Source organism: Dipodomys ordii, unplaced genomic scaffold, assembly GCF_000151885.1.
Source record: "Dipodomys ordii isolate 6190 unplaced genomic scaffold, Dord_2.0 Scaffold119, whole genome shotgun sequence".
Lineage (NCBI taxonomy): Eukaryota > Metazoa > Chordata > Mammalia > Rodentia > Heteromyidae > Dipodomys > Dipodomys ordii.
Genome location: NW_012267335.1, coordinates 1,875,053 through 1,899,070, shown reverse-complemented (window position 1 = coordinate 1,899,070; position 24,018 = coordinate 1,875,053). Strand labels below are relative to the sequence as shown.

Below are 24,018 nucleotides of genomic sequence, written 5' to 3'. Positions count from 1 at the left end.
TCAAGGCTAGTGCTCTACCATTTGAGCCACAGTGCCACTTCCGGCTTTTTCTGCTTATGTGGTGCTGAGGAATCGAACCCAGGGCCTCATGTATGCAAGGCAAGCGCTCTACCACTGAGCCACCTTCCCAGCCCCTCTGATTAGCTTCTTAAGCCACTATTTCCTGAATGAGCAATCATGATGTTCCAAAATCATGTGAGAATAAATAATAGAATCCATCAGGGAATGCTCACGGGGAGATTTCAAATCCCACATGATAACCAACTTTTAAGAACGTGGCATTTGTCAAATTTTCATGTAGAATCAGAGGAGAGTGATCTTCACTGCCTCTCTTTCCCGGCTGCATCTGAGTGAGTCATGATGTCTTGCATATGGGTGCAGGGCAGGACACTGCGTGGAGAATCAGGCCCTGGAATCCAGCTTCTTCTTGTTAAGCCAGACTTCAGAGATCAGCCAAAATGTCAAACCATGTTTTACTACTTTTATTTTTTTGGTTTGAAAAAATTAAAAGATGCCATTTGTTTTAATTCATAGGGAGTTTATTGTGTTATTTTAAAATAATGTTTTAAGATTCTGTTTAAATAGGAACAAAAGCTCTTTAGGATGATCAATAATTTTTAAGAGTCTACAGGCCCTTAAAAAAGTTTAGAAACTATTATTCCTGTTACTTTCAAGGGTTGGAAAATTGTAAAATACATGAGGTCTGAAGGTTCATAAAAAGTTACTAATTTTCAATATGCATGATCTATTGTCTTAGTAATCACACATCAGTTAACACTGGTGGACATTTCTTTGCCTTAGAATACTATCTACTATTGTGGACATTTTAATATTTTCCCCTTCCTCTTATTTTGATTGCATCCTGATGACATGCTATTTATTCATTTACATCCATTCCTTTTGTTTCTGTTGGCTTCTATTATTTACACAGGGCGAGGGGTGGATTTCACTGTTATATATCGCCCAGGAAGAAGCTGCTCTCCCCACCAATCTCACCCCTCTGTCACACTCTCCTGCCAACGTCTATTATGCATTGGGCAAAACCTTGCTTCTATTCTTTCATTCAGAGTTCACCAGAAATCCCACTTCGTCTAGGTTTCTTGAGAAGCAGTGTGAGGATGGTGGGTTGATACATTGGGAACCAGATGTGCATATAAGCCACAGAGGCCAGAGCCCTCATGAAGTGCTTTATGATTACAGACCAGAATGCATCAGTATTCTCAAGAAGAACCACTATGCCTTGATCCATTGAGAAGCCTTATCTTACTTTTTCTTGCATGCCTGAAAATAATTTATGTATTTATGCAGTTATGATATTAAACTTTGCCTAGGAAATGGATGTTTGGTCATGCGTCCTTTTGAGCCATGCTATCATTCAATGGTAGCCTCTGTATTGGGCCTAGTGCCTAGTTCAGCTGATAACCCTCAGCTTCTTGTCTGCTGAGGTCTGTGGTGTAAGTTTTCAAGCACATTTCATCTCTATAACAATGAATGCACAGATAAGCATGAATAACACACAAGGTCAGATTTACTTATTAGATTTGATTATTAATTATCAAATACAGATTTTCATTCTACATATACTTTGGAGTGAAAAATACCTCTTATATACAGAATTTTGAAAGTTTATAAGTATGCTGGAGGACACATGTACATGCTATAAGGATAGAACATGACAATAATTAAGAGTTGTGAAAACTGCTAACTTTATTTATCAAATAATGAATATTTCAAATAATTGCACAAAGTAATAAATTCAATCTATAAACTATATTGGCTAGATGATTTTGATGAATATTGCATTCTACTAAAGGTGGAAGGTATTTCTAAATTTTAAATTATCCAGGAAAAATAATAGAGATATTATCACACCGACTAAACTTATTCTTGGAAACTGTTGTATTAGCATCAACTCTCAAGGACACAAAACATGAAAACTGTACAAATAGTTTCTCTTTTAATTATTTAAGTTCATTTAGGTCATGAGTCAGGAAGAAGTTCTCTCTGGGAATTCTTCACATCTTGAAGGATGAATAAAAAACAAAATATTGTTTGCCTTGTTAAAATTTCACCAGGCAGGAAAACAACCCACATCATGTACAGCAACACCTGTGATAAGTCATCTTTGATCTAGACATGAGATGACAGAAAGAATAAATATAAATGGAAGCTGGGATGGAGGCTCATGCCTGTCACCCTAGCTACTTGAAAAGCTGATGCTGAGAAAATGTCAGTCCAAAGCTAACACAGGCAAAGAGTTCATGAGATTCCATCACAACCAATGAGAAGCGGGGCATAGTGGCAGCATATAATAATTCCAACTCTTTGGGACACATAAACAGGAGGACTGTGGTTCAGGTTGGCCCAGGCAAAAAGCAAGAAAAATAACAAAAGCAGCTGTGTGCTGGTGGCTACCCCTGTAATCCTAGCTACTCAGGAGGCTAAGATATGAGGATCACAGTTCTAAGCCAGCCTGAGCAGAAAAATCTGTGAAACGCATCTTCAATTAACCACAGAAAACTATAAGTGGCGCTGTGCCTCAAAGTGGTAAAGCACTAGCCTTGAGCAGAAAAAGCTTAGACACAGTGCGCAGGCCCTGAGTTCAAGCCCCACAACCATCACCACCACCACCACCACCACCAGAAAATAAAGGCCAAAAGGACCAGAGAAGTAACTGAAGTGGCAGAGCATCTACCTGGCAACCACAAAGCCCTGAGTTCAAACTCCAGACGTGTGCCCCTCCCCTCCACCAAGAAAAAGTCTTAAAATAAGGAGCTATTAAAAGACCATGTTCCTCTTCCAACTTCAGTTGATAATACTGAGAAATGGTTTTGTTTTTTTTCTAGACTATGTTAGATTTTGGAAACTTACTAGTGGCTTTATAAAATTATAGGTCTTAAGACTTTGGAGAAAAGGAAAGGAGGAAGAAGCAGAACAAAAAAGTAAATAGGAAGGAATAAGGGCCTAGAATAAAAAGGGAATAATTAACAAATTAAATGGTCTACATCAAATATGCAAAACCAGACATACAATTGAATAAAAGAGTCAAACCCAAACAGCAACAAAGACAGACTCCTATAAAACAAGCTATGAGGTTTCGATTGCTTCGGTGTGAGTCTCTCTCTCCGGGTGGGGTACAAGCAGCTATGGAAATCACATGGTTTAGGTCTGGGTGGGAAGGCTCCGTTCTACCCGAGGGTCAGCACACAGGCCCTGGGCAGTGCACACCTCACAAGGCTCAGGTGCAGGTTTGATTCTCTCCTGCCTAGGGAGGGGATGCTGGGGACAGCTGCCACGCCCATGCCGTCAGTCCCAGTGGTGGCCCATGAGCGCCTCTGCTGGGGGTTTTGAGCAACAGCAGTTCTCTTCTGCAGGTGGCTCTGTTTGTGATCTATCTGGCAAGGAGCTCAAGCTTCAGTCACCCAGCAGCACTTCCAGGCATGCCCAAAGCAACTGCCTCTGGGGTGGAAGCGGACTGCATTGCTTCCTGAAGTTCAAACTTCTGTGCAGGACCAATCGGACATTCTTTAGCCACCTCTTATTACGGACATACTCAAAGTCTATGGACAGCTGTCCTATCCATGATTGCTCATTTCCAGGTCTCTGTCAAGATGGTCTCTTACTGTCGTCCTCTGAGCCAAAGACTCTAGGCTAGCCTCCCACCCTGAGTAGCTGCTGTCTCTCAAGCCCCTGTCACCGCAAGGATAAGGCTTGAGAACTGGGTGGATTTTTCCCACCACTAGAGTTGGCAGGAACTGTCTTTTTTCACTGTGTATTTTGGCCTTCAACTTACTTCCCACAATCGGGGATGCTCCACACCAGCTCAGAAGCCCTTCCCGTTTGTCTGCTGCCGGGTTTGTCTTGTTTTTTTTTTTTTTTTTCTGCCTCCTTTGTGGTGTCGATTTTCTTTTCTCTCTTTGGAGTCGAGTCTCTCCTGTATTCCATGAGATCTTCTCATTTATGGAGGGAATGGTAGATGGTTCTGGTCTGTCACTTTGCCTTGCCTCTGATTCTCTGCATTTAATTCTATCTAGCAGTGATATTGCTGGATCCTGCGGTAGGCTTTATTTTTCATGTTTTGAGGAATCTGTATACAATTTTCTGTATTGATTACCTCATTTGCACTCAACACTGGCCAGAAGGGCACAAGTGGTCCAGTGTGGAGAGCGCTGCCTAGGCGTACAGGCTGGAACATTCTCTATATGCTTTATTTCTTTTAGGTTGTCTTTTTCCTTTCTCCTTCCTCTTCCTCTTCTCCTCCTTTTCATTCTCCTTCTTATTCTCCTCTTCCAGATACTTTTTTTTCTCTCTTCCTTGTCCATTATTATTATATTTTGTTTTGCTGGCCCTGGGTGCTGTCCCTGAGCTCCTTTTCCTGAAGGTTGGCTACCACTTGAGCCACAGGGCCACTTGCAGCTTTTTTTGTGATTAATTGGAGGTAAGAGACTCATGGACTCTCCTTCCCCAGGCTGGCTTTGAATGGTGATCCTCAGATCTCACCCTCTTGAGGAGCTAGGATTATAGGCATGAGCCACTGGTACCTGACTCTTTCTTTCTTTCTTTCTTTTTGAGGCAAGATTCTATATGTAGCCTGTGCTGGCCTAGAACTTAGTAATAGTCCAGACTAACCTCAAACTTGTGAAACTGTTGGAATTTTAGTAAATATTATCTTGCATTTATTTAGCATGAAAAGTTTTCTTAATTTGTAATTATTTTCTCATCTTAATCAAATTTTGACCTATGATATGACTATTTATTTTAGCATAGTTCATTTTATGGATCCTTTTTATCTCTCTAAGCATTTGGGATATAGAATTTATGAATATAGAATTATCTGTGTAAGCATTTGGGATATATAATTTATTTGATATTTATGAATCTAGATGTTTTAGACTAAATTTATAGTTTATTCCACATACAAAATTCAATAAGAGCTGGTGCTGAGAGCCCACACCTATAATCCTAGCTACTTAGAAGGCTGAGACCTGGAGGATCACAGGCAGAAAAGTCTGTGAGATGCAATCTCCAATTAATCAGTAAAAATTCTGGGCCTGCAGCATGACTAAAGTGGTAGAGTACCAGCAGTGAGCAAGAAATCCAAATGTGTATATGAGGCTCTGAGTTCAAGGCCCAGTATCAGCACAGGCACGCAGAAAAATCGAAATCCAATAGAAATCAAAGTCGCTTTAAATAACTTATTTAATAAATTGTTTCTAACATCCTCCTAGCATAGGAATGAAATCCATGGTAACACGGTAACTTTTCTTGCTTTGATGTGACATCAAAGCTGTTTTAAGTCTCCGTCTTGTTTTGATTGTCTGGAAAACTGAAATAAGATAAATTATAAAATTAACTTTTATATGATACTAGAAAGGTTAAAAAAACTTGCTATCAAAGAGATTTTTCTTTGTATACATTTTAGACATAATAATTTCAAAACTAAAATAATTAAATTATATAATATTTAAGTGCAAATCTGTGATTTTTTTTAATGCTAGAATTACAGTGTTAGCTTCTCAAGTGCCAGATGAAACTATTCCTGTAGTTGCAGAATAAGATGACACTTAGTGTCTTGTACTTAATAGAAAAGTAGTTTTTTTTATTTGGTTGGTCCTGGGGCTTGAACTCGGGGCTTAAGCACTGTCCTTGAGCTTTTTTGCTCAAGGCTAGTGCTCTACCACTTTGAGTCACTGGGCAAAAAGTTTTTTAACATATAGTACCTTGCTACTTCTTCCGTATGTTCTGTTGAGCTTTGGGGCATACTTGTTGTGGATCTTCTGGATTCTCCTAAAGAAAAAAATAAGATATAGAAATTTAATAATTTCTCTTAAATGCAATTATTCTGAGCTTGAACCTGGGGATACCATTTCAGGGGTGTGTCTTTTCTTCCCTCCTACATGATAAGATGTTTGTTTCAACCAATCATAGGATCCAGAATGGGTCCTGACTTTCCCGCCTAATTCCACATGTTCTTTATCAAGAAGAAGAATATATTTCCTGTCTGTAGGAAATTGAGCTAGGGTTAAGGTGATTTTTTTTTTTTATCGGTTGTGGGGCTTGAACTGTGGACCTGGGTGCGGTCCCTGAGCTCTTTAGCTCAAGGCTAGTGCTCTATCACTTGAGCCACAGTGCCACTTTCTGTTTTCTGGTGGTTCATTGGAGATAAGAGTCTCACAAGACTTTCCTGCCTGGACTGACTTTGAACCATGATTCTCAAATCTCAGCCTCCTGAGTAGCTAGGATTACAGGCGTGAATATGGAGGAAGTGACCAGTTGTATGACTTCAAGGCCAAGGTCAGAAGAGGCTGGGCCGCAGCTACTTGGTTGTGTTAGGATGCTTGCGTGGAAGGAAGGAAGCCACCAAATAAGAAATCTGACCAAGTTTAAGACCACCAAACTGGAATGGTCATGGATAGAGGCTCAAGCAGAGTCCCAGTTAGGCCCATCCCTTGAGCTGACCCCACTAAAGCCATTGTCTGGGAGCAAGCCTGTATTTCACCCTTAAAATCAACCCTCTGTCAGCTGGGAACCATTAAGTCACCATAAGTGATGTCTCGTCAAATCCTGTTTGATTTTTTTCCCCCATAGTGGGGCTTGAACTCAGGGCCTGGTCACTGTCCCTGAGCTTTTTTGCTCAGGGTGAGTGCTCCACCACTTTGAGCCACAGCGCCACTTCCCATGATGAGGGTCTCACAGACTTTCCTACCCCGGCCAGCTCTGAACCTTAATCCTTAGATCTTAGCCTCTGAGTAGTGAGGGTTACAGGCATCAGCCACCTGACTCCTTTCTGAATTTCTAACTTGAAAATCCTTGTGGTTGACTGAAATGGCAACCGGACAGGCCATCTTTGAGGAATAAGATGACCTGTTAAATAACACTCAGGAGAAATATTAATTTAGCTATATAAATGGCTCAAATAATGAAGTCAACTATATCAAACTGATATACGTAAATGTGTATATAGAGCATATATACATATACATATATATATAGATAGATAGAGAGAGAGAGAGAGAGAGAGAGAGAGAGAGAGCGAGCTTCATGGGAATTAATCTCATAAAATACTCCAGGGCTGGGCATGTGGCTCAGTGGTAGAGTGCTTGCATAGCATACATGAAGCCCTGGGTTCAATTCCTCAGTACAACATACACAGAAAGACCCAGAAGTGGCACAAGTGGTAGAGTGCTAGTCTTAAGCAAAAGCAGCTCAGGGACAATGTGCAGGCCCTGGGTTCAAGTTCCAGGACTGGCCACAAACAAACAAACAAAAATACTCCAATCTGGCTTCTGACAAACTCCAGGTTTCAGCCTTTCTTTCCTATTTCCTATATTCTATTTGGAAAACAATATAATTGGAATATTGGGAATGTAATACTTGGTCCATTATCAATAAAATAGCCATATCTTCACTTTATTTTCTGAAGTGCATTTTTCTTGCTCTAAGGGACAATTGGCTTTCCACTAAACATTTCACTGTATCAGAACGGAGTGCTGCTTTCGCCTTTTCATTCTTCTTACTACTAGACGTGGAGCGGAACCGGTGCCCTGCTCATCTCCTCACTCTATCGTTCTTGCAAGATGTTTGCTCTCCTCTCTCCCTCGCTAAAGCCCAGAATATCAAATAAGACGCTCTCGTGATTATTTGGGTGCTCCACCTGCAAGTGGAATCACTTGTCATCAAAAAGCATAGGCTTTTTTTTTTTTTTTTTTGCTGTTTTACTCTGACGTTCTTACTGCAATCGTTTCGGTGCACATGTGGATTATTTGACTTTGGGTCTGAGTTCTTCGGGTTGCTCTTTGATTAGGTCCTTCACTCTACCTCGGTTGTTCAGTCACCTGGTTGTACTTGGATCTGATCACTGTCTATGCTCGGTCACCTTGGCGATGACTACTTCCCAAAGGGAGCATTTCAGTGAGTCCTGCAGGGGTTTATACTTGTGTTCATTTGCAACAAGGTGGGCACCACAGAAATGTTGACTTCTGTTTCCATTAATTGCACAAGCACTCGTTTTCATTCCTAATGTCTGCTCGTGCTATGGGTCTGACTTAGGGTGTAATTTGAGATGTTTAATCTGAAGGATTTGAGAAGGCTGGAGACTGGGACCAATACCACTCCAGCAGGAAGCCAATAAAAGTCAACGCGAGTGGAAGTGTGAGATTTGCTTGTACTGTCTCCTACTTCTGTACAACTGGGCAAGTCTCTGTTGGTGACAATAAAGACAGTCTTAAACTCAAATGGGAAACAAACCACGTTTAACCTTCATTTGGCCGATACTGCAATAGAATAAACTAGCCAATAGTGAATTGCAATACACCTTCCATCACATCCTTTTATTTGAAAACAACGACATATTAATTTCATATAACACTGTATAACAAACAGCACTTCAAACTATGTTATCTGTAGAGAAGTTTGAAATGACATGGAGAAGATCATCTCTGGCGGTTTTGGTGACTAGAAAGGTGAATGCAATTTTACAATTTTGTCAGGCAAAACATTTTTTAGTGGTCTTATTCTAGAAAAGGGTAAACAGTAACTCATCCATAGAGGTGGTACCAGAGTTTATAGGCTAGACCCCCTGTAATGGAAGTCAGCCTTCCCATAACAAATCAGAAGTATTGGTGTGTGCTTACGTGAATATACAGTAGTCATTACCTTAAATTTAAAACTCGCTATAAGCAGCAAACCCAGAGAGCAGAATATGAAGGCTGTATTGTATCTGTGGTCTGCAGAGAATTTCTTCATGCGGGTTTTGCGTTGTTGAAATATATGTTGTGTTTCAAAGCTAAAGGGATTACTTTTGAATAGTCATCACTGAGGTCGATTACGTTCATATATCATATTTAGCCGGACCCTGCAGGCTATTCCTCCATTAGCTGCACAGTCCTGCCACTGTCAAAAAGTTGATCACCTAGTGGTAAAGGACTGTGCTCTCTGTTGACCTTATCAAAATGTCTCAAAAGGTTTTGCTAGAAATAAAGCTCAGGTTATATTTTATAAAGCTGATTCAGAGCAAAATCTACATACAAGAATTCTCCTATCTTGTGGATGATTTTAGCATGATGACGTGATTTTGTTTTTGTTTTCCAGCATATTTTACTTGAATTCACAGAGTCGATTTTAGTGAAACTGCTTCTTTCTACAGGTAGAAGTTTCAGAAACTGATTTCTGAGGAAGTAGCAGAAGTCCCCTTCTTCCTAACCAAGGTTTAGGTCATATAAAATTAACACAGTGGAAGTCAGTGTATTAGTACTAATGTGAGCGTCCACCTCCGGTGCCCGAATTATAATCTGCTTTGTAAGGTCACAATGCTGAAGCGAATAGAGGTTTTATTTGGAAATGGGAATAAACCGAACAACTTCCATTTACATTTTTGGTAACCAGAAATATTTCCATAAATAAGTACAATTTATCTGTTTATCCTTTAGACAATAGTTGTGTAGCTTCATATCTTTAATCATAGTTAAATAACTTTTATAAGTGAGACATTTAATGAGTACCTGTCCTTTTGTACAGAGTCTTCTGTTCCCTTACTAATTACCTGACTCATGTAGTTGTAATCTCTCTGTACATCACCTTTATAATAACAATAAACTAAGTTAATAAAAAAGAAAACATTCTATAAACCTTGAGTCCCATTGTTAAGAGGATATGCTTAACATTTAACTTATTACGAATTTTTCACAAAAATTAGAAAAAAAGGTATTGACAAATACAATGTTCTTATTCATAACAACAAAATTTCATCAGAGCCACGTTACAGGGCTGTGCGCTTTCGCTTGACTCTTTTGTTCAAGGCTAGTGCTCTACTACTTGAACTGCACTTGGACTTAGGGATTTTTTGTGGTTAAGTGTAGGTAAGAATCTCACAGATGTTTCTGCCTTGGACTGGCTTTGAACCACGATCCTCAGATCTCAGCCTCCTGAGTAGCTCGGATTACAGGCTCACGTGAGCCACCAGCGTGCAGCTCCCATTTTAGCTCTTAATCGCTGCTAGTTTAATGACTTGTCTTTTAGAGATGATTTGTAATGTAGCAGACATCCCAGGGGCATCCCTGCAAAGCACTCGCCTGAACTGCTGGCCGTGACAACCGCGCCAGGTTCCCAACTCAAGTCGTGGCCTTTATTTCATTGTACTTTGAGTCAGCCCCTATTGGATTCAGCTTCATAAAGTCAAAAAAGCAGGGTTGGCGGGGGTTGGGGGGGGTGGAGAAAGCAATTTATTCATGTTTTCATTGGAGCTCATTGCAAACATGAAATTTCTCTAAAAATGCAAATCACTCGGTGCCACACAAGTGAAACTCGGTAGCAAAAGCGCTTAGAGGAAAACGCTTTCCCAGGGCTAATGTTTTTATGCTCAGTGATTGAATAAATCGATCCATTTATTACAACATCTTCACTTAAGGTTTTCATCCCCAGATGCATGTATCTAAGGGTACTAGAGGACTTTTCTCTATCACTAAGAAAATTGATTACACTTGTTAATTTGGCTTTTAATCCTAGATCTATCAAAATGAATACCATAAACAAGTGTAGAAGAATTCAGTATAGGTCTGTTCAATATCAGATTGATCAAAAAAGGATTTAAGGAGACTTTCAGATGTAAAATACTAATGTACAGACTAAGCCCTGACTTACGTAATATGACTTTAGACAAGCTCAGTATGAAGCTGAAAAAAACGATTTCTGAAAACAGAAATGGTGCACTCTCATTGCATCAGAGAAAAATCCCCAGAAGGCCTACCTATCCAAGGCATTTAATGTGAACATTCTTTTTAAAAAAGATTTCTTGTCTCATGTCCAGCCATTCTTGTTAATTCATAGGGCATCATATCATAGATTTTTTTATGTTACATAAAGCAAAAATTACACTTAACAAGTGTAAGGTTAGTCATAAAATATAGATAAAACAACACTCTTAAAAGCCAAGATATCACAGAATGGATTATCAGTCCTTCTTTTCAGAAGAGGTGAGGACAATGAGAAATAAAAATTGTACACCAAGATTTCCTGAAGTGCCACTTTGACTCGGATTCTTCTGACCTGTGGCCTCTTCTAAAAATATTTGACAGGTAATTTCACCTTTATAATAATGAATGAAGAGACAGATTCACACTACTTCACTCATTATGACATGACTTTTAGATTATTTCCCAGCTGTTGATATGCTTTTTGTGGAATAGAGAACATCAATCACAAATGGCAATTCCTATGCATTTGTCATTCATGCAGTAGATACTCAGTCATCACCTAGGAGGAGAAATACACACATTAGTGGGTAGGTGCTGGGGTTTGGTTTGGAGCAGTGTTCAAAGCACATAGTTACAAGGGGACGTCCTGTGGGAGGGAGCTACAGAGTGCCAACTTCTGGGTGAGTGTGTGGTCTTCAGAGAGGACATGGGATTTTCAATGTAGATCTTCTTAGAATCACTAAAGGCACTCTGGTACAGGGTTATAAACCAATATTTTAACAGTACAAATGTAAATGCATTTAAATAATAATCTCAGGGAAAAAGTAGTCTGCTGCTAGGTTTTTATATGGTGTGACTCACATTCTCTAATAGCAGAGTTGGTGGACCTTCAAAAGTAGGCTGATTACTACAGATTTATAGTTAGGGTTTTACTTAAGCAAAAAATGGTCAAGGTCATACCTTAAGGGCTGAAGGTCATGGGAAATCAAGACTGTTTATCATTGTTTATCACTGTTGCCATGACAACCGATGCCCTGAGAAGTCTCCTGATGGCTTTAGGCAGGCAGTGACTATAAAGTTGGTGATGAGCGTTCTAATGTAAGAGGTTTGAATCTCTATGGCCTATTAAATATGGAGGGAACTCTGCTGGATGGAACCATTGCATTTGTAGTAACTACAATCAAACCTACTCTTCATGACACAGTAGGGAAAATGATGGTGGACGGAAACGACGTTTCATTGGCTCAGGAGAAACATGTCTTTATGTATTGCAGATAAGACCATTAGCAAGATCTACTTTAAAAGCATGCTGAAAAATGAAAAGAATCCGCTTATTAGCATGGCACAACTAGAAGACAGAATGGAGTGAGAAGACCACGTTGTGTTTGCTTGCTCCACCATTGACCTGCCACCTAGCTGAAGCAGAAGTATTTGCTGAAAGACTAGATATCTGAATAAATAAATGTAATAGACACAAAGACTTCATTTTTTTCTGAGAAGCACTAGACTTAAAATACAGCATGAAAAATTTAAATGAGATATTAAACCACCCTAATGATTTCAGATTTAAAGCCAAGAAATTAAGGCTAGTCAGTCAGTTGTTTACTATTCCTTTCTGGGGCTAGGAATCCCCAGAGGAAAAAATTTCTCATTTTTCCCCCTTTCTGTGAGGGCCGACTCTGCCCCTTGACAGTTGAGATGCTCCAGTGATCAGCCTGTATAATAAATGTATCTAACAAATACGAGCAAATCAAATACTTCACGTCACTGGGAAATTTTGTTTGCACATGTTGTGAACTAATATCCTTCTTTCCTCTCTCCCCTCATCCTTCTCTTCTTTTACTTCTCTTTTTCTGTCCTTTCTTCCACTCCTTACTTTCTCCTTTCCTTCCCTTCTCTCTCCTCTTTCTTCAGAGCAAAATGTTATAATTAGAATTTCTTTTTCCAAGAAGATTTTAATGGAAATACAAAACAAGCAGAACTGAAGTCAGCAAGGAAAATGAATTTCTCAGGCTGGATTTTTTTCATCATAGGACATAGCTAACTAACATCTACCCTACTACAAGATAACCCAGTTCTTAGTAGGCTGTGAACCCTCCATTCCCTGCCAACATTAGTAATTTTGGTCCTGGCCTACAGAGGAAGGAAATGCCTCTAAATCTTACATTCCTAGGAATGTAGTTGTTATCATTGTAGTATTTATATTTGTGCCAGTCCTGGGGCTTGAACTTGGGGGCTGGGAGCTGTCCCTGGGCTTCTGTGCTCATAGCTAGCACTCTTCCACTTGAACTACAGTTCCATTTCTGGTTTTATTATTTTATTTTGTTTTTAGGGTTAACTGGAGATAAGAGTCTCACGGACTTTCCTGCCTGGGCTAGCTTTGAACTGCGATCCTCAGATCTCAGCCTCCTGAGTAGTTAGGGTTACAAACATGAGGCACTGGGGCCCAGCTATGGTTGCTATTTTTAAGCAAGAAACATTTGAAAAACACTTCATTGTTAGCTTTAGCAAGGTAGGAGGACACAGTATATAATTATTCTCATCAAGACAGTGAGATTTCAGCCCAATGATGGTTTGTACATGTTCCTAACTGGAGATTTCTGCTAGTTCTCTTACCAATTGCTGAAAATAAGTGCTTGGCCATGCTCTATCCGAGATACAGTCACTCTGTGTTCAAGCTCAAAACAGGTATTGATTTTCATTTCAAACTCTAATGCCAAAATTAGCAGTGTCAGGTTGAATTAGAGGTGGATGCTTTTGAGAGTTCAAGAGTGAAGTTGCTGTGTAGTCAGGCTGTCTTTTCTTGGTTATTTTTTCCCTTTTCATCTTTTAAGGGCAACAAAGCCCAGGGTGTCGGGTGCCCTTCAGTTTTATTGTGCCCAAAGAAGTATTTTATCCATCTCATGTGCCTTTAGTGGGTCATACTTCATGTTCCTGTGCTGGGGTGAATGTGTCTAGTGCAGGATTAATAAACATGGGTTTGATTTCTCTCTGCCGGCTATGTTGCTCCTTGTTTTGCTTTAGAGAAGCCAAAATTCACATAGTACTTGACTGTGGCTGAGTATTTTATCTTCATTGATCCATAAAAGGGGGTACAGGGCAGTCACTGAATTCTCCCATCAGCCAGCCGTGCGCTTCAGATCTGGGACCAGTAGTATCTACAGACCAGTCTCACGAGAACTTCTCCAGCCTTGGTGGAGCCATTTACCCAAGGAGTGGATGGAGTCGAGTCAATGGACTGGTTGAAGCGTTTTGTTCTCTGTAACTAAAGAAAGCTGGCAAACCTAGGCCACCAGGAGAAGGCTTTTATTACATGTCTCCCACACAAAGCCTGCTGTGTATATATGAGAGAAAGACACAGAGAGACTGAGAAAGAGAGACATAAAGAGACAAAGACGTGAGAGAGACAGAGGCACAAAGAGAGACAGGGAGACAGAGAGTGGCAGAGAGACACAAAGAGAAACAGAGGCAGAGTGAGGAAATGCAAACAGAAGAGAAAGGAAGAGAAGGGGGGAAAGGAAGGCAGAGAATAGAGCTACTGAGTAGCTGAACAACTGCCAAGACAGTAGCTGGAAGTTCCTGAAGTATCTATCTTGCAGGACAAGGAGACTCCTGTAGCAACTGCCTAGCAGTTTCTCCAGCCCCCTTCTGTAAAATTCTAGTCCCAGCAAGGGCGATGCAGTGATTGAGTCACCTCATCAACGCTCCGCAGAGTCCCTGTGAATGTCCCTTGGAGTGAATGGTGGGGCAGCCTCCGTGTCCCACAGGGGCTGTGTCAGACTCGGTCCCCCACTCTGGAAGTAGTTGCCATCGGCTTATTATCTGTTTGCATATGAACTCTTGGAGGGCTGTGACCGTGTTCTATTTATTTTGTATTTCTGGAGCTTATAAAAATGGCTGGCCTGTAGTTTGTAGTGAAGCCACGTTTAACAAACAGCTGGTAGGCTGATGGCTGCCCCATTGGATTGTGGTAATAAGTATTAGAATAAGTGTTTTAGAATTGAAAGATCTACAAGATTAAGATTTTATGGAGCACGCTATAATCACAACTGGGGATGTTGGAGCACAGGTATAAGAGAAGAAAGACAATGACAAGGCAGAAATGGTGGAAGGGCTTTCATGGATCAAGATGTTTTGTACCCATAAACTGATATGTTAAATTGAAGCCCCTTCGTACCACTACTTAAAAATAATCAAAATTTATATACATTAAAAAATGAGAAAGACAATGGAAAATGGATGATAAAAATGGATGATAAAGGGTACCTAGACTTGGGCTCATGCTCTGAGTCAAGTGGGAGGAAGTAAAGAGAGTTGGTGGTAAACACCAAAGGCTTCTGGAACTAGAAGGGAAAAGTGAAAAACTCCAGGGTAAAGAGATGGGCTCACACATAATTTGTAGCTTTGAGGAAAAGGTCTTCCGATTGGCTAGCCATGACAGTGTTGCGTGTTGGTTTGCTGCGGATCTCAGTAAGCGAAGCTGGACTGGACAGCAGATGGAGGGAAGCAAAGAATGTCCTTGTCTATCTGTTTAGCTATTAAATAAACTTTAGCTAAAGTCTGTGCTATAGGTTATAATATGGTTTACTTATTGGCCATTGCCAAGTTGAGTGTTCTACTCCACAGGTAGACACAACCTTTGTCTTTTTTTTTTTTTTTGGGTCCAGTTGTGGGGCCTGAACTCTGGGCCTGGGCGCTGTCCCTCAGCTCTTCAGCTCAAGGCTAGCGCTCTACCACTTGAGTCACAGTGCCACTTCCGGTTTTTTCTTTTTGCTTATGTGGTGCTGAGGAATCGAACCCAGGGCCTCAGGCATGCAAGGCAAGGGCTCTACCACTGAGCCAACTTCCTAGCCCAATCTTTGTCTTTAGAAGTGTCAGGTCCTCTGATGCATATGGCGGCACTTCCGCCTGCTCTACTGAGACCCTCAGGCTCTCAGGAGCTAATGGCTTCAGTGATTCAAATACTAGTCTAGAGAAATGGGTCAACGGCATGGAGTACTTGAAGACGATTTGATATCTTGACTCATACTGTAATTATAAAAATTAAATGATCAACTGTATCTCAAAATTCAGTATTCCTGTGCTAATGCAAAGATGGGTGTAGGTCTGAGGAAAGCATTTTGTTTTCTTAGGCATTTAGTGCTGTGGTTTAACAGCAGTAATCAAAGAAGGGGCACTGTCACCTCACAACAGATGCCTCTCCTCGTGTAAAGAATGCTACAACAGGAAAACTAATTTGCAAAGAGACACTTTGCTTTCTGTATTGTAGCTACGAAGCACAACTAGTTTACTCTGTCTCAACTCCCAGCTCAGTGATTGATGTTGGAGAAATCTCAGTCTCCTAGAGTGAGTGGAGTTTATAGACTAGCCTTGAGCTTGTAGATCCTCTGTACCAGCCCTAGGGGAGGACAGATTTTATAAATAAAATATCGGTGAACAGCAGTAGTCACAGCATTATTACAAACTTAAAGGAAAAAAGAAAAAAAAATCAAAGGGCATGGTTACATGAAGTGAGCAACAAGTCAGCATTTGCTTCTCCGAACCGTCCAGGGCTAGTCTTAGGCAGGACTCATTAATATTCCAAAAGAAAAAAGGGCAAATTGTTGGAGCCAGAATTAGAGATGCTAAACATATCAGACTCCAAATTGACTTAGGGCAGATTTTCCAACTGTCTCAACATTATGATGTTAGCTACTTGAATTTGTAGGGCGATCATGAGGTCTATTGAACTATGAAATTCTAGAAATCTAAAACTGTGTTCCTGCTGCAAATAGAGTGAAATATTGGTTTATAAGTCATTTCCCAGATAACTTCAGAAGAATATTCCACTCGCAGATAATTTTGGCTGTGAAAGTGAGCATGCTCGGAGCATCTTCTTGTGGCTACCCCTCCCCCCACAGGGAACAGAGCTGTCAAGTGATTGCTGAAGGGCACATTTCCTCACTTCTTTGATATTGTAGTTTAGTGTGAATTCTGCCCCCTTCTGGTGACTTAGATATGAATCCAAACTTCTGTATCCCAGGCCCAAAGGTACTTCAAAGAATGACCTCAAACCAAGTCTCCCCTATACCAGGAATTAGTTTATCTCAGAAAGCTGCAACTCAAAAGGTCTTTTGATCTTAAAGAAAAAAAAAAAAAGAATGTGTATCTCCAGCCTCGACCTATTATTTGCTGACTTTCAATTTTTGTATTTAAACATTTAGACCCTGTGATTTTTCTCTAGCAGAGTCTTTTAGTCAGGCTCAAATGGTGATTTAGTTTATTATGCTTATGTATTCGGAATCTCATTGAGTGAGCATTACCCACCATACAGCTCACATGAGACTATGAATGGCATTCCCAAAAAGAATACACTTAGACATCCGGAATTTACATGATTGTGCCGTGTTAAATTTCACTGCCTGTTCAGGGAGACAGTGTTGGGAGTAAAAGGGATAACAACAGGATTAAAAAGAGCAAGTCCCCTCCACAGGGAAAGCTGATTTTCAATACAAATCAACAATCATCTACACAGTCAATTGCAAACACAAAATTAGTAGGTGGTGACTCAGGGCCATTATCTCTTTTAACAGTTGAGACTAACCCTCCATTACACACATTAGAGTAGGTTAATTAAAGAACACCAGGGCAGAGAGATTATGAAGAAGATTCTCTTGTGTTACAGATTACGCATGGCAGAGAATTCTCTTCCTTCTATTCTTCAGTAATTAGGAACATTTCTAGAGCAAATATATTCATGTTTGCTGTGCATTGCAGGCTTTGTATACTGCATGGGTTATCAATGCTGAAATAAGTGCTGAAAATTGGTCCAGGATACTTTTTGAGTGAGAGGGTCAAAGTTGCTTTGTAGTTCCCTGGGTTAAAACATAGAATTTGCAAGCTAGGCATTGGCAGTTCACATCTGTAACCCTAGCTATGCAGGAAGATGAGATCTAGGGATTGTGGGGTTCAAAGCCAGCCTGGGTAGGAAAGTTCGTGAGGCTCTTATCTTTAACCACACAAAAAAAAGCCAGAAACGGAGCTGAAGCTCAAGTGGTGGAGCACTAGCCTTGAGCAAAAATGCTCGGGAACAACACCTAGGCTCTGAGTTCAAGTCCCAAGATTGGTACATACAAAAATGCGCAATTTTCCAGAGCATGGTCCACAAAGTTAGTTATGAGTTTTCATAGGGTTGTTTCTGCCACTCCTTTTTACTCTTTCTTTAGAATGGTGTAATATATATCATTTAAGTAACCCAGGAATGCCTGTGGGATCAAAATCACCTGATAGCTTATATTAGTTAACTAGTTTTGTTTTATCTGAGTTATTTATTTGAGTGAAACTGATTGCCATTAGAAATTTGGGAAATATTTGAAAACTTTCAATTAAAAGGATGCCTTGGTGACAGACCATCTTCTCAAAAGTCTTTAAAAATATTATTTGTTAGCAAGGTAAAAAAATCTCTCAAATCAATGACCTTTATATTAATTTCTGGCTCAGATCATATCTGAGCAGTTTTCTGGTCTTTGCTACACACTTTTCATTTTAGCTGATCTCTCATTTTATCTTTTATGTTAGGGGTTATTTGGCTACTTTTATGGGGCTATGAGTGCTGGAAAAATAGAATTCATGGAGTTTAATCATCTTCACAAAGCCTAATAAAAGTAGTATCTATTTCTTTATCTTGGCCGTCATCTAGAAGTGAGCAGAAGGTGGAAGTCACACACAGTGACAGCCACACTTGCAGCGCGGCCAGACTTCACTGGAAAGCCTCTGCATTTCAGGCGCGCCTCCCGCCCTTCTCAGGGTCTTTGTTCAAAAGTGCTACAGTGCCAGCTTTGAGCAAGAACCCAAACCAACTAAGCAAGGGTGTGAGACCCTGACTTCAAGCCCCAGTACCAGTGCATGCGCACACACACAAGGGTCTTCATATTCTGTTGTAGAGACTGTAATGGGATTGACTATTGCTAAGGCCCGGTGGAGGCCCCTACGGACATCCACAGGCCTTCATTAGTTCTTTGTCTGTGACACTTCTGCTAGGGTAACCAAGCACACCGCGGGAAAAGCCACCCCCATGCGTCTGACCGAGGACACTTGCGGGACCTTGAAATTCCTGGTGATTTCCCACACAGGGAACTAGTTTCGCATGAAGGACCGAATCACTTTGTGATCTGTTTCATTTCAAGAGTGATAGAGGAGGGAAAAATAGACTCCAATTCACAGACACTGTCTTGTGCAAGATTCTTATTAAGAACAGCATATTCCTGTAGCCCAGAGGGCTGACAGCTTCTTCCAAGGTACGAGTGCTGCTCTAAGCTACCCTCAAGGGGCTGCTGGGAGAGACACGGCCTCCTGCACCTCCCTGTGGAGGAGGGCGGGGCCTCTCACATCTCATCTCAAGCCCAAGCCCCGTCCTCCCCACCCCTAACATCCTAGGGGCATTGGACACCCAGTTCCCTGGTTAATTGGTTTACAAGTACTTCAATAAGGAAAGCAAAGCAAGCACGAAGACAGGATGGCGTGAGGAGAACACACACACCCAGTGTAGGTTATATAACACATTTTCCTTTGTTTTCTATCATGTTCAAACATAGGTATCATTTGCTTCTTTTCCATCACTGTGCCTGACATTTTATCTACAGATGATCAAAATATAATAAAAGGATCACTGCCAGACTTCGGCTCTTAACAAGGTTGAGTCAAGCGATGCTTGGAGACATGGAGCTGAGGCGCAGGAACGTGCTGAATAAATTCAGTTCAAACGGGATGCTTGTGTCCTGAGGTACATGAATGCGAGTGTTTTTCTCACTGTCTGCTACAAGTGACAGCAAACACAAAGCGAGGCTCTCTCATATGAAGATCGTCAGATTCTTCAGATTCTTGTTTATTGATTTTACTTTTCATGGACATGATTGTTGTTAAGTCTGAGTTTAGCCATAAGCAATGTTACTGTATTTTTAGATTAGTAGGTGAAGTGTGTGTATTAAAGCAAATTCACTGGAAAGAGGTAACAACACATTTACAGAGATGGCAATTCCTTATAAAGTTAAGTCACAACTAAAATGCTCAGTTATTCCTTTACAGGAAACCAAAACCCTAGGTATTATGTAAGCAAAAGACATTGGATTTTCGGTGTTTTTTTTTTTTTTTGTCAAAGAATGGGCAAGTTTGGAAACAAAACTCTAATCTTTGTCTTACTTGCAAACAGGAGAGTATGTTGTTAATAGAGTCTTTCTGAAAGCATCTCCACATATTACCACAGGATCCTTATGTGACAAGTAGGAGTTGCTTGTTCCTATATAAACTCAACAATGCTGTTGATTTAGTCTGTCCTGGGGTCCCGAATCCAGTGCCGCCTTGTGAAGAAGGGCATTTGTTCCTTGGCATCTGCTCAGATTTACTATTTTAAATGGTGATGATGCTTCATGGCTTGGGGAAAATAATGATGCTTGGAGAGAAAAGTCAAAGATTGTAAGTCTATTGTAACAACATCGACTGCAATGTTGGTAAAGCCTCATCTCAGAATACTAGGCCACTGGTATAAACATAGACACAGGACAGGTAGATGCATCTCTGGGAAGGTGGATTACTGAGCACAATGGAGTAGATCCAAGTAGAAGAGCCATTGGGGGCCAGTGCTGTAGTGTAGCTGTACTAAATGCTAGGAAGAAAGCACTCAATTCTAACGGATGAACAGCCATACCTTCATATAGATGTTTGCATTGAAAAACTAATGTTTGCTAACTTAAAGAACTACTGTTTATTACCGTACCACAAATAGAGAAGATGTATGACAGCAATGATTCTGTCACATGAGGAAACACTTTGGCCAGGAGATCACAATGTACAAACCCAGTCATTGGGTTGGTAAGACACAGACCTCTTTTCATTGGTTACCACTCTCTCTACTTCCACACCAGTAAGTGTTTTGAATGTAAGTTTAAGTTCTTTCCACACTTCCAACATCAGGCGTGGGAGGATGGCTTCACTGTGTAGAAGGGAACAGAGTCCACATGAATATTTTAATAATACTTTTATTGCAAACGTTTCCTTTCTGATAAAAATTAAACATGTAAAGAGAGTTAGTATTTTTAACCTTTGTTTACAATAGAGCCTTAGCCTCATGATTGCTAAATTTCATTGTAGGGGTTTTCAAAACTGGCCAAAATGTTTGCATGTATGTATGTGTAGACACATAATACACACATATCAGCGTTAAATTTTATGTGATCTTGGTCAGAGTATGAAATCATAAGGTTTATTAAATTATAAGTAACTTTCTCTCAACTCAATTTATACCTCAGCTAGAAAATAAAGCCTCTACACTAAGGTGAAGGGGAATGGTTACAAGGACTATGAATTCGGAAGAAGTCGTCAGTTTGTGAATCAGTTTAGCACTGACTGCGGAAAAAGTCACTGGCAAGAATCAACCAGAACTCCTTTAGAATCATTCATTCGATCGTGTTGCAAATAAAACCTTCTAGTCTATCATGTAGTCATTCATGAGTTAGGAGCTTAGCATTGTAGTCCTCCTCCAGAGTGTGCCCCGAATTCCTTCATAATGTGTGCCTCTCTCAGCTACCATGTGAGAAAGGAACCTTACCCCATGATCTTAAGGATTGTGGCTAATCACATCGCCTCACTAGAATCCTACAGTCTCTAGGTTTTATCCAGTTCTCATCTCCTTTGACTGGACCACCGGGTTCAAATCACTTAACCTCTCCCACAGCTTTAATTCTCTGGACCATCAAATAGAGATCTCCTTCTTATCCTTGTTTTTTATTCTATTTCCACAATTGCCTTGGGTCCCTATGGCTGGGTCCTGATTGCCAACGCTTTAGCTTTTTTTCTACCTTTCGTCTCCTCCAAATGAAAACCAATTGTTCTGTCTTGTGGCTTCAGGGCTTCAGTAATGTGTCTGCTAACTCATAATTCCCCTCTCAGATAACAAAATGCCTTAATTTAGTGGAAGCAGACGTTTGTTCCTTCTCCATAACAACTTAGGTTTGTAGAAAGATTGCATGTGTATAATCTCAGTTAATCCACACAGCATACCCCAAGTAGGGGTTATTGTCTACCCTCAGTAGACTAGGCATCCAACACTAACAGGAGGTGAAGTGATTTCTCCAAGGATACACGCATGATCAAGGACTCAGCTTCCAGGACAGCGAATTCTAAGCCCAGTTTTCAGCTAAATCAATAAACCATCAGGCGGCCTTGAGGAGCGCGAGTCGCTCAGACCTGAAGGACAGCTGATGCTGCGGAAGTGGCAAGGAGAGGCCCTGTCACTCACGCCACGCGTGACCAAGGCGCTGCTTAGCCTGTCTCGGGTTCTGGTTCTTCAACTTCTAAATTGGACCGGCCGGAGAAAGTGACTTCTTTAGGTCCATGTTACTCTATTTGCAGTTGTATGCCAGTTTCCCCTTCTGTAACTGTAACTGGGAAGTTAGTTGTCAGCCAGTACCAAAGCATTTCAAAAAGGTGCGATGGTATGTCATGTTCTCAAGAGGAAAGAAAGGAAAGCAGAGCAAACTGAGCTTTCCATTTGCAGATCTCCAAGTAGAAGAGTGAGTTACCAACGTCTAGTGATCAAGTAAGCACTTCTGTGGGTCTTGTTCTCTACATTCCCAAGTGCTAGGTTTTAAGATTGGGGAAGGGGGGGAGGGGCACGCCTAGCATTTCATCAGCTAAATTAACTGCAGCCATCAGTAGGGTGAGCAACATGAATCAATCACCACCATACTCAAGGGTTAAGCTGTAAAATGCCAGAGACAGCTGGTGCCAGTGACTCATGCCTGTAATCCTTGCTACTCAAGGGATTGAGATGTGAGGGTCACAGATCAAAGCCAGCTTAAGTAGACAAATCTGTGAGATTCTGGATGTGGGGGTGTGGCTCAAATTGTAGAGTGCCGGTTGTAAGCAAAGAAGCTAAGGCACAGTGCCCAGGCTCTGAGTTTAATAACTAGTATTGGTGCATATGCACACGTACTCATGCGAACACACACATACAAATCAGATATAAAGCATGCTAAGCTATGTAATCAATACTGACCACTGCCCAAGTTAAACATAATTCTGTTTCTATGATTATAAACTGTCTAAGAAAATCTAGTTTAATTTCCTATGACAGGCTAAAAGCAGAATTAAAGGAGATGTCCCTTCTGAAGATTTCCCCTTCTGCTAACACAACAAGGCTGACTGAGCTGCGAATCAGTGATGGAAATATTAGAGCTGGTGTCTCTGAAAAAAAAAAGCAGTGATCATTTCACTCTTCCTGTCTGTTAATGCTCCAGGGTTTTGGAGACGAATAGGAGCAATAAGTTCACTTTGCCGAATTAATGCAGTAATTCTTTATCATAAGAGCAGAGCATTACCTCAATCTGATTTTGCTACAAAATGGTTCAAAGTCTATTTTTAATGATGGCCCTAATTTGTTAACACCTTTTAAATTATTAATCCCCTTTATATTCAAGCAGTTACTGCATGTCATAACAATGTATCTATGTGGGGAAAATTTAATAGTATTTTCTAGATGTCAAGAAAAGGCTTGTTCTGCAACAAGGCTATTAAAACTGATAATGAGCTAAATATTTGCCATAGCAAACATGAAATTACTATATCCATCAGGATTGGCCTCTCTTATTCAATAAACAGAAATTAACCTATTAACTGTGCCTAACTTTCCCCAGCCAAATCGTTATTTTCAAGCATCTCTCCCCATGTCAAACCTTTTTCTTCAAACTACACATTGCACCCTTAGAATATCTGAGTTTTGAATAAAATACCTGCTGTCAATATTTGTGTTTAAAACCTGGAAGATACAGAAGACAAAACCATGAATGCTTTTGTCCCGGTGGTGGTGTATTTTTGACTCTCCTATAAGATAAAACACTGACTCACAAGTAACAAAAATATTTCTCTAGCTCTTAAATAAGTAACCTTTTAAGCCTGGTCCGGGGTTTTTGTTTTTAATTGATACATAAAACATAGAATACTCTATGACATTTCAGTACAGGTGTATATTGTATAATGTTCAAATCCATCTCTTCAAACATTTTTTTTATTTGAGGTGAAAACATTTGAAGGTTTTTCAGAAGAAAGAACTTTCTGAAAAATGCAGTACTATCGTCATCTGCAGTCAGCCAAAAGTCTCCGTGGTTTTAGAGGACTGCAATGCTGGCGGGGAGAATTCTGCAGATCTGGTCAAATGCAGGCTTTGGGAAGGCCTGGGTCTCTGCATTGCTAAAAGGCCACTGAAGAATGTCCGCATGGAGCTGGGCACTGGTGGCTCACACCTGTCATCCTAGCTACTCAGGAGACTGAGATCTAAGGATGGTGGTTCAAAACC

At 40.5% G+C, this 24,018-nt stretch overlaps 1 protein-coding gene across 1 annotated transcript in view; it reads right to left on the bottom strand.

Annotated features, from left to right (window-relative positions):
- Window positions 1–5,123: 5,123 nt before the first annotated feature.
- Ttc29 (tetratricopeptide repeat domain 29) overlaps window positions 5,124–24,018 on the bottom strand; it is a 127,789-nt gene continuing 108,894 nt past the window's right edge. Inside the window, exons 13-14 of the mRNA XM_013029523.1 lie at window positions 5,721–5,788; window positions 5,124–5,326 (exon numbers count right to left, since the gene is read on the bottom strand). Of these exons, the coding sequence (XP_012884977.1) occupies window positions 5,293–5,326; window positions 5,721–5,788 (102 nt within the window). The 3' untranslated portion in view covers window positions 5,124–5,292. The remainder of the gene's footprint in view (window positions 5,327–5,720; window positions 5,789–24,018) is intronic.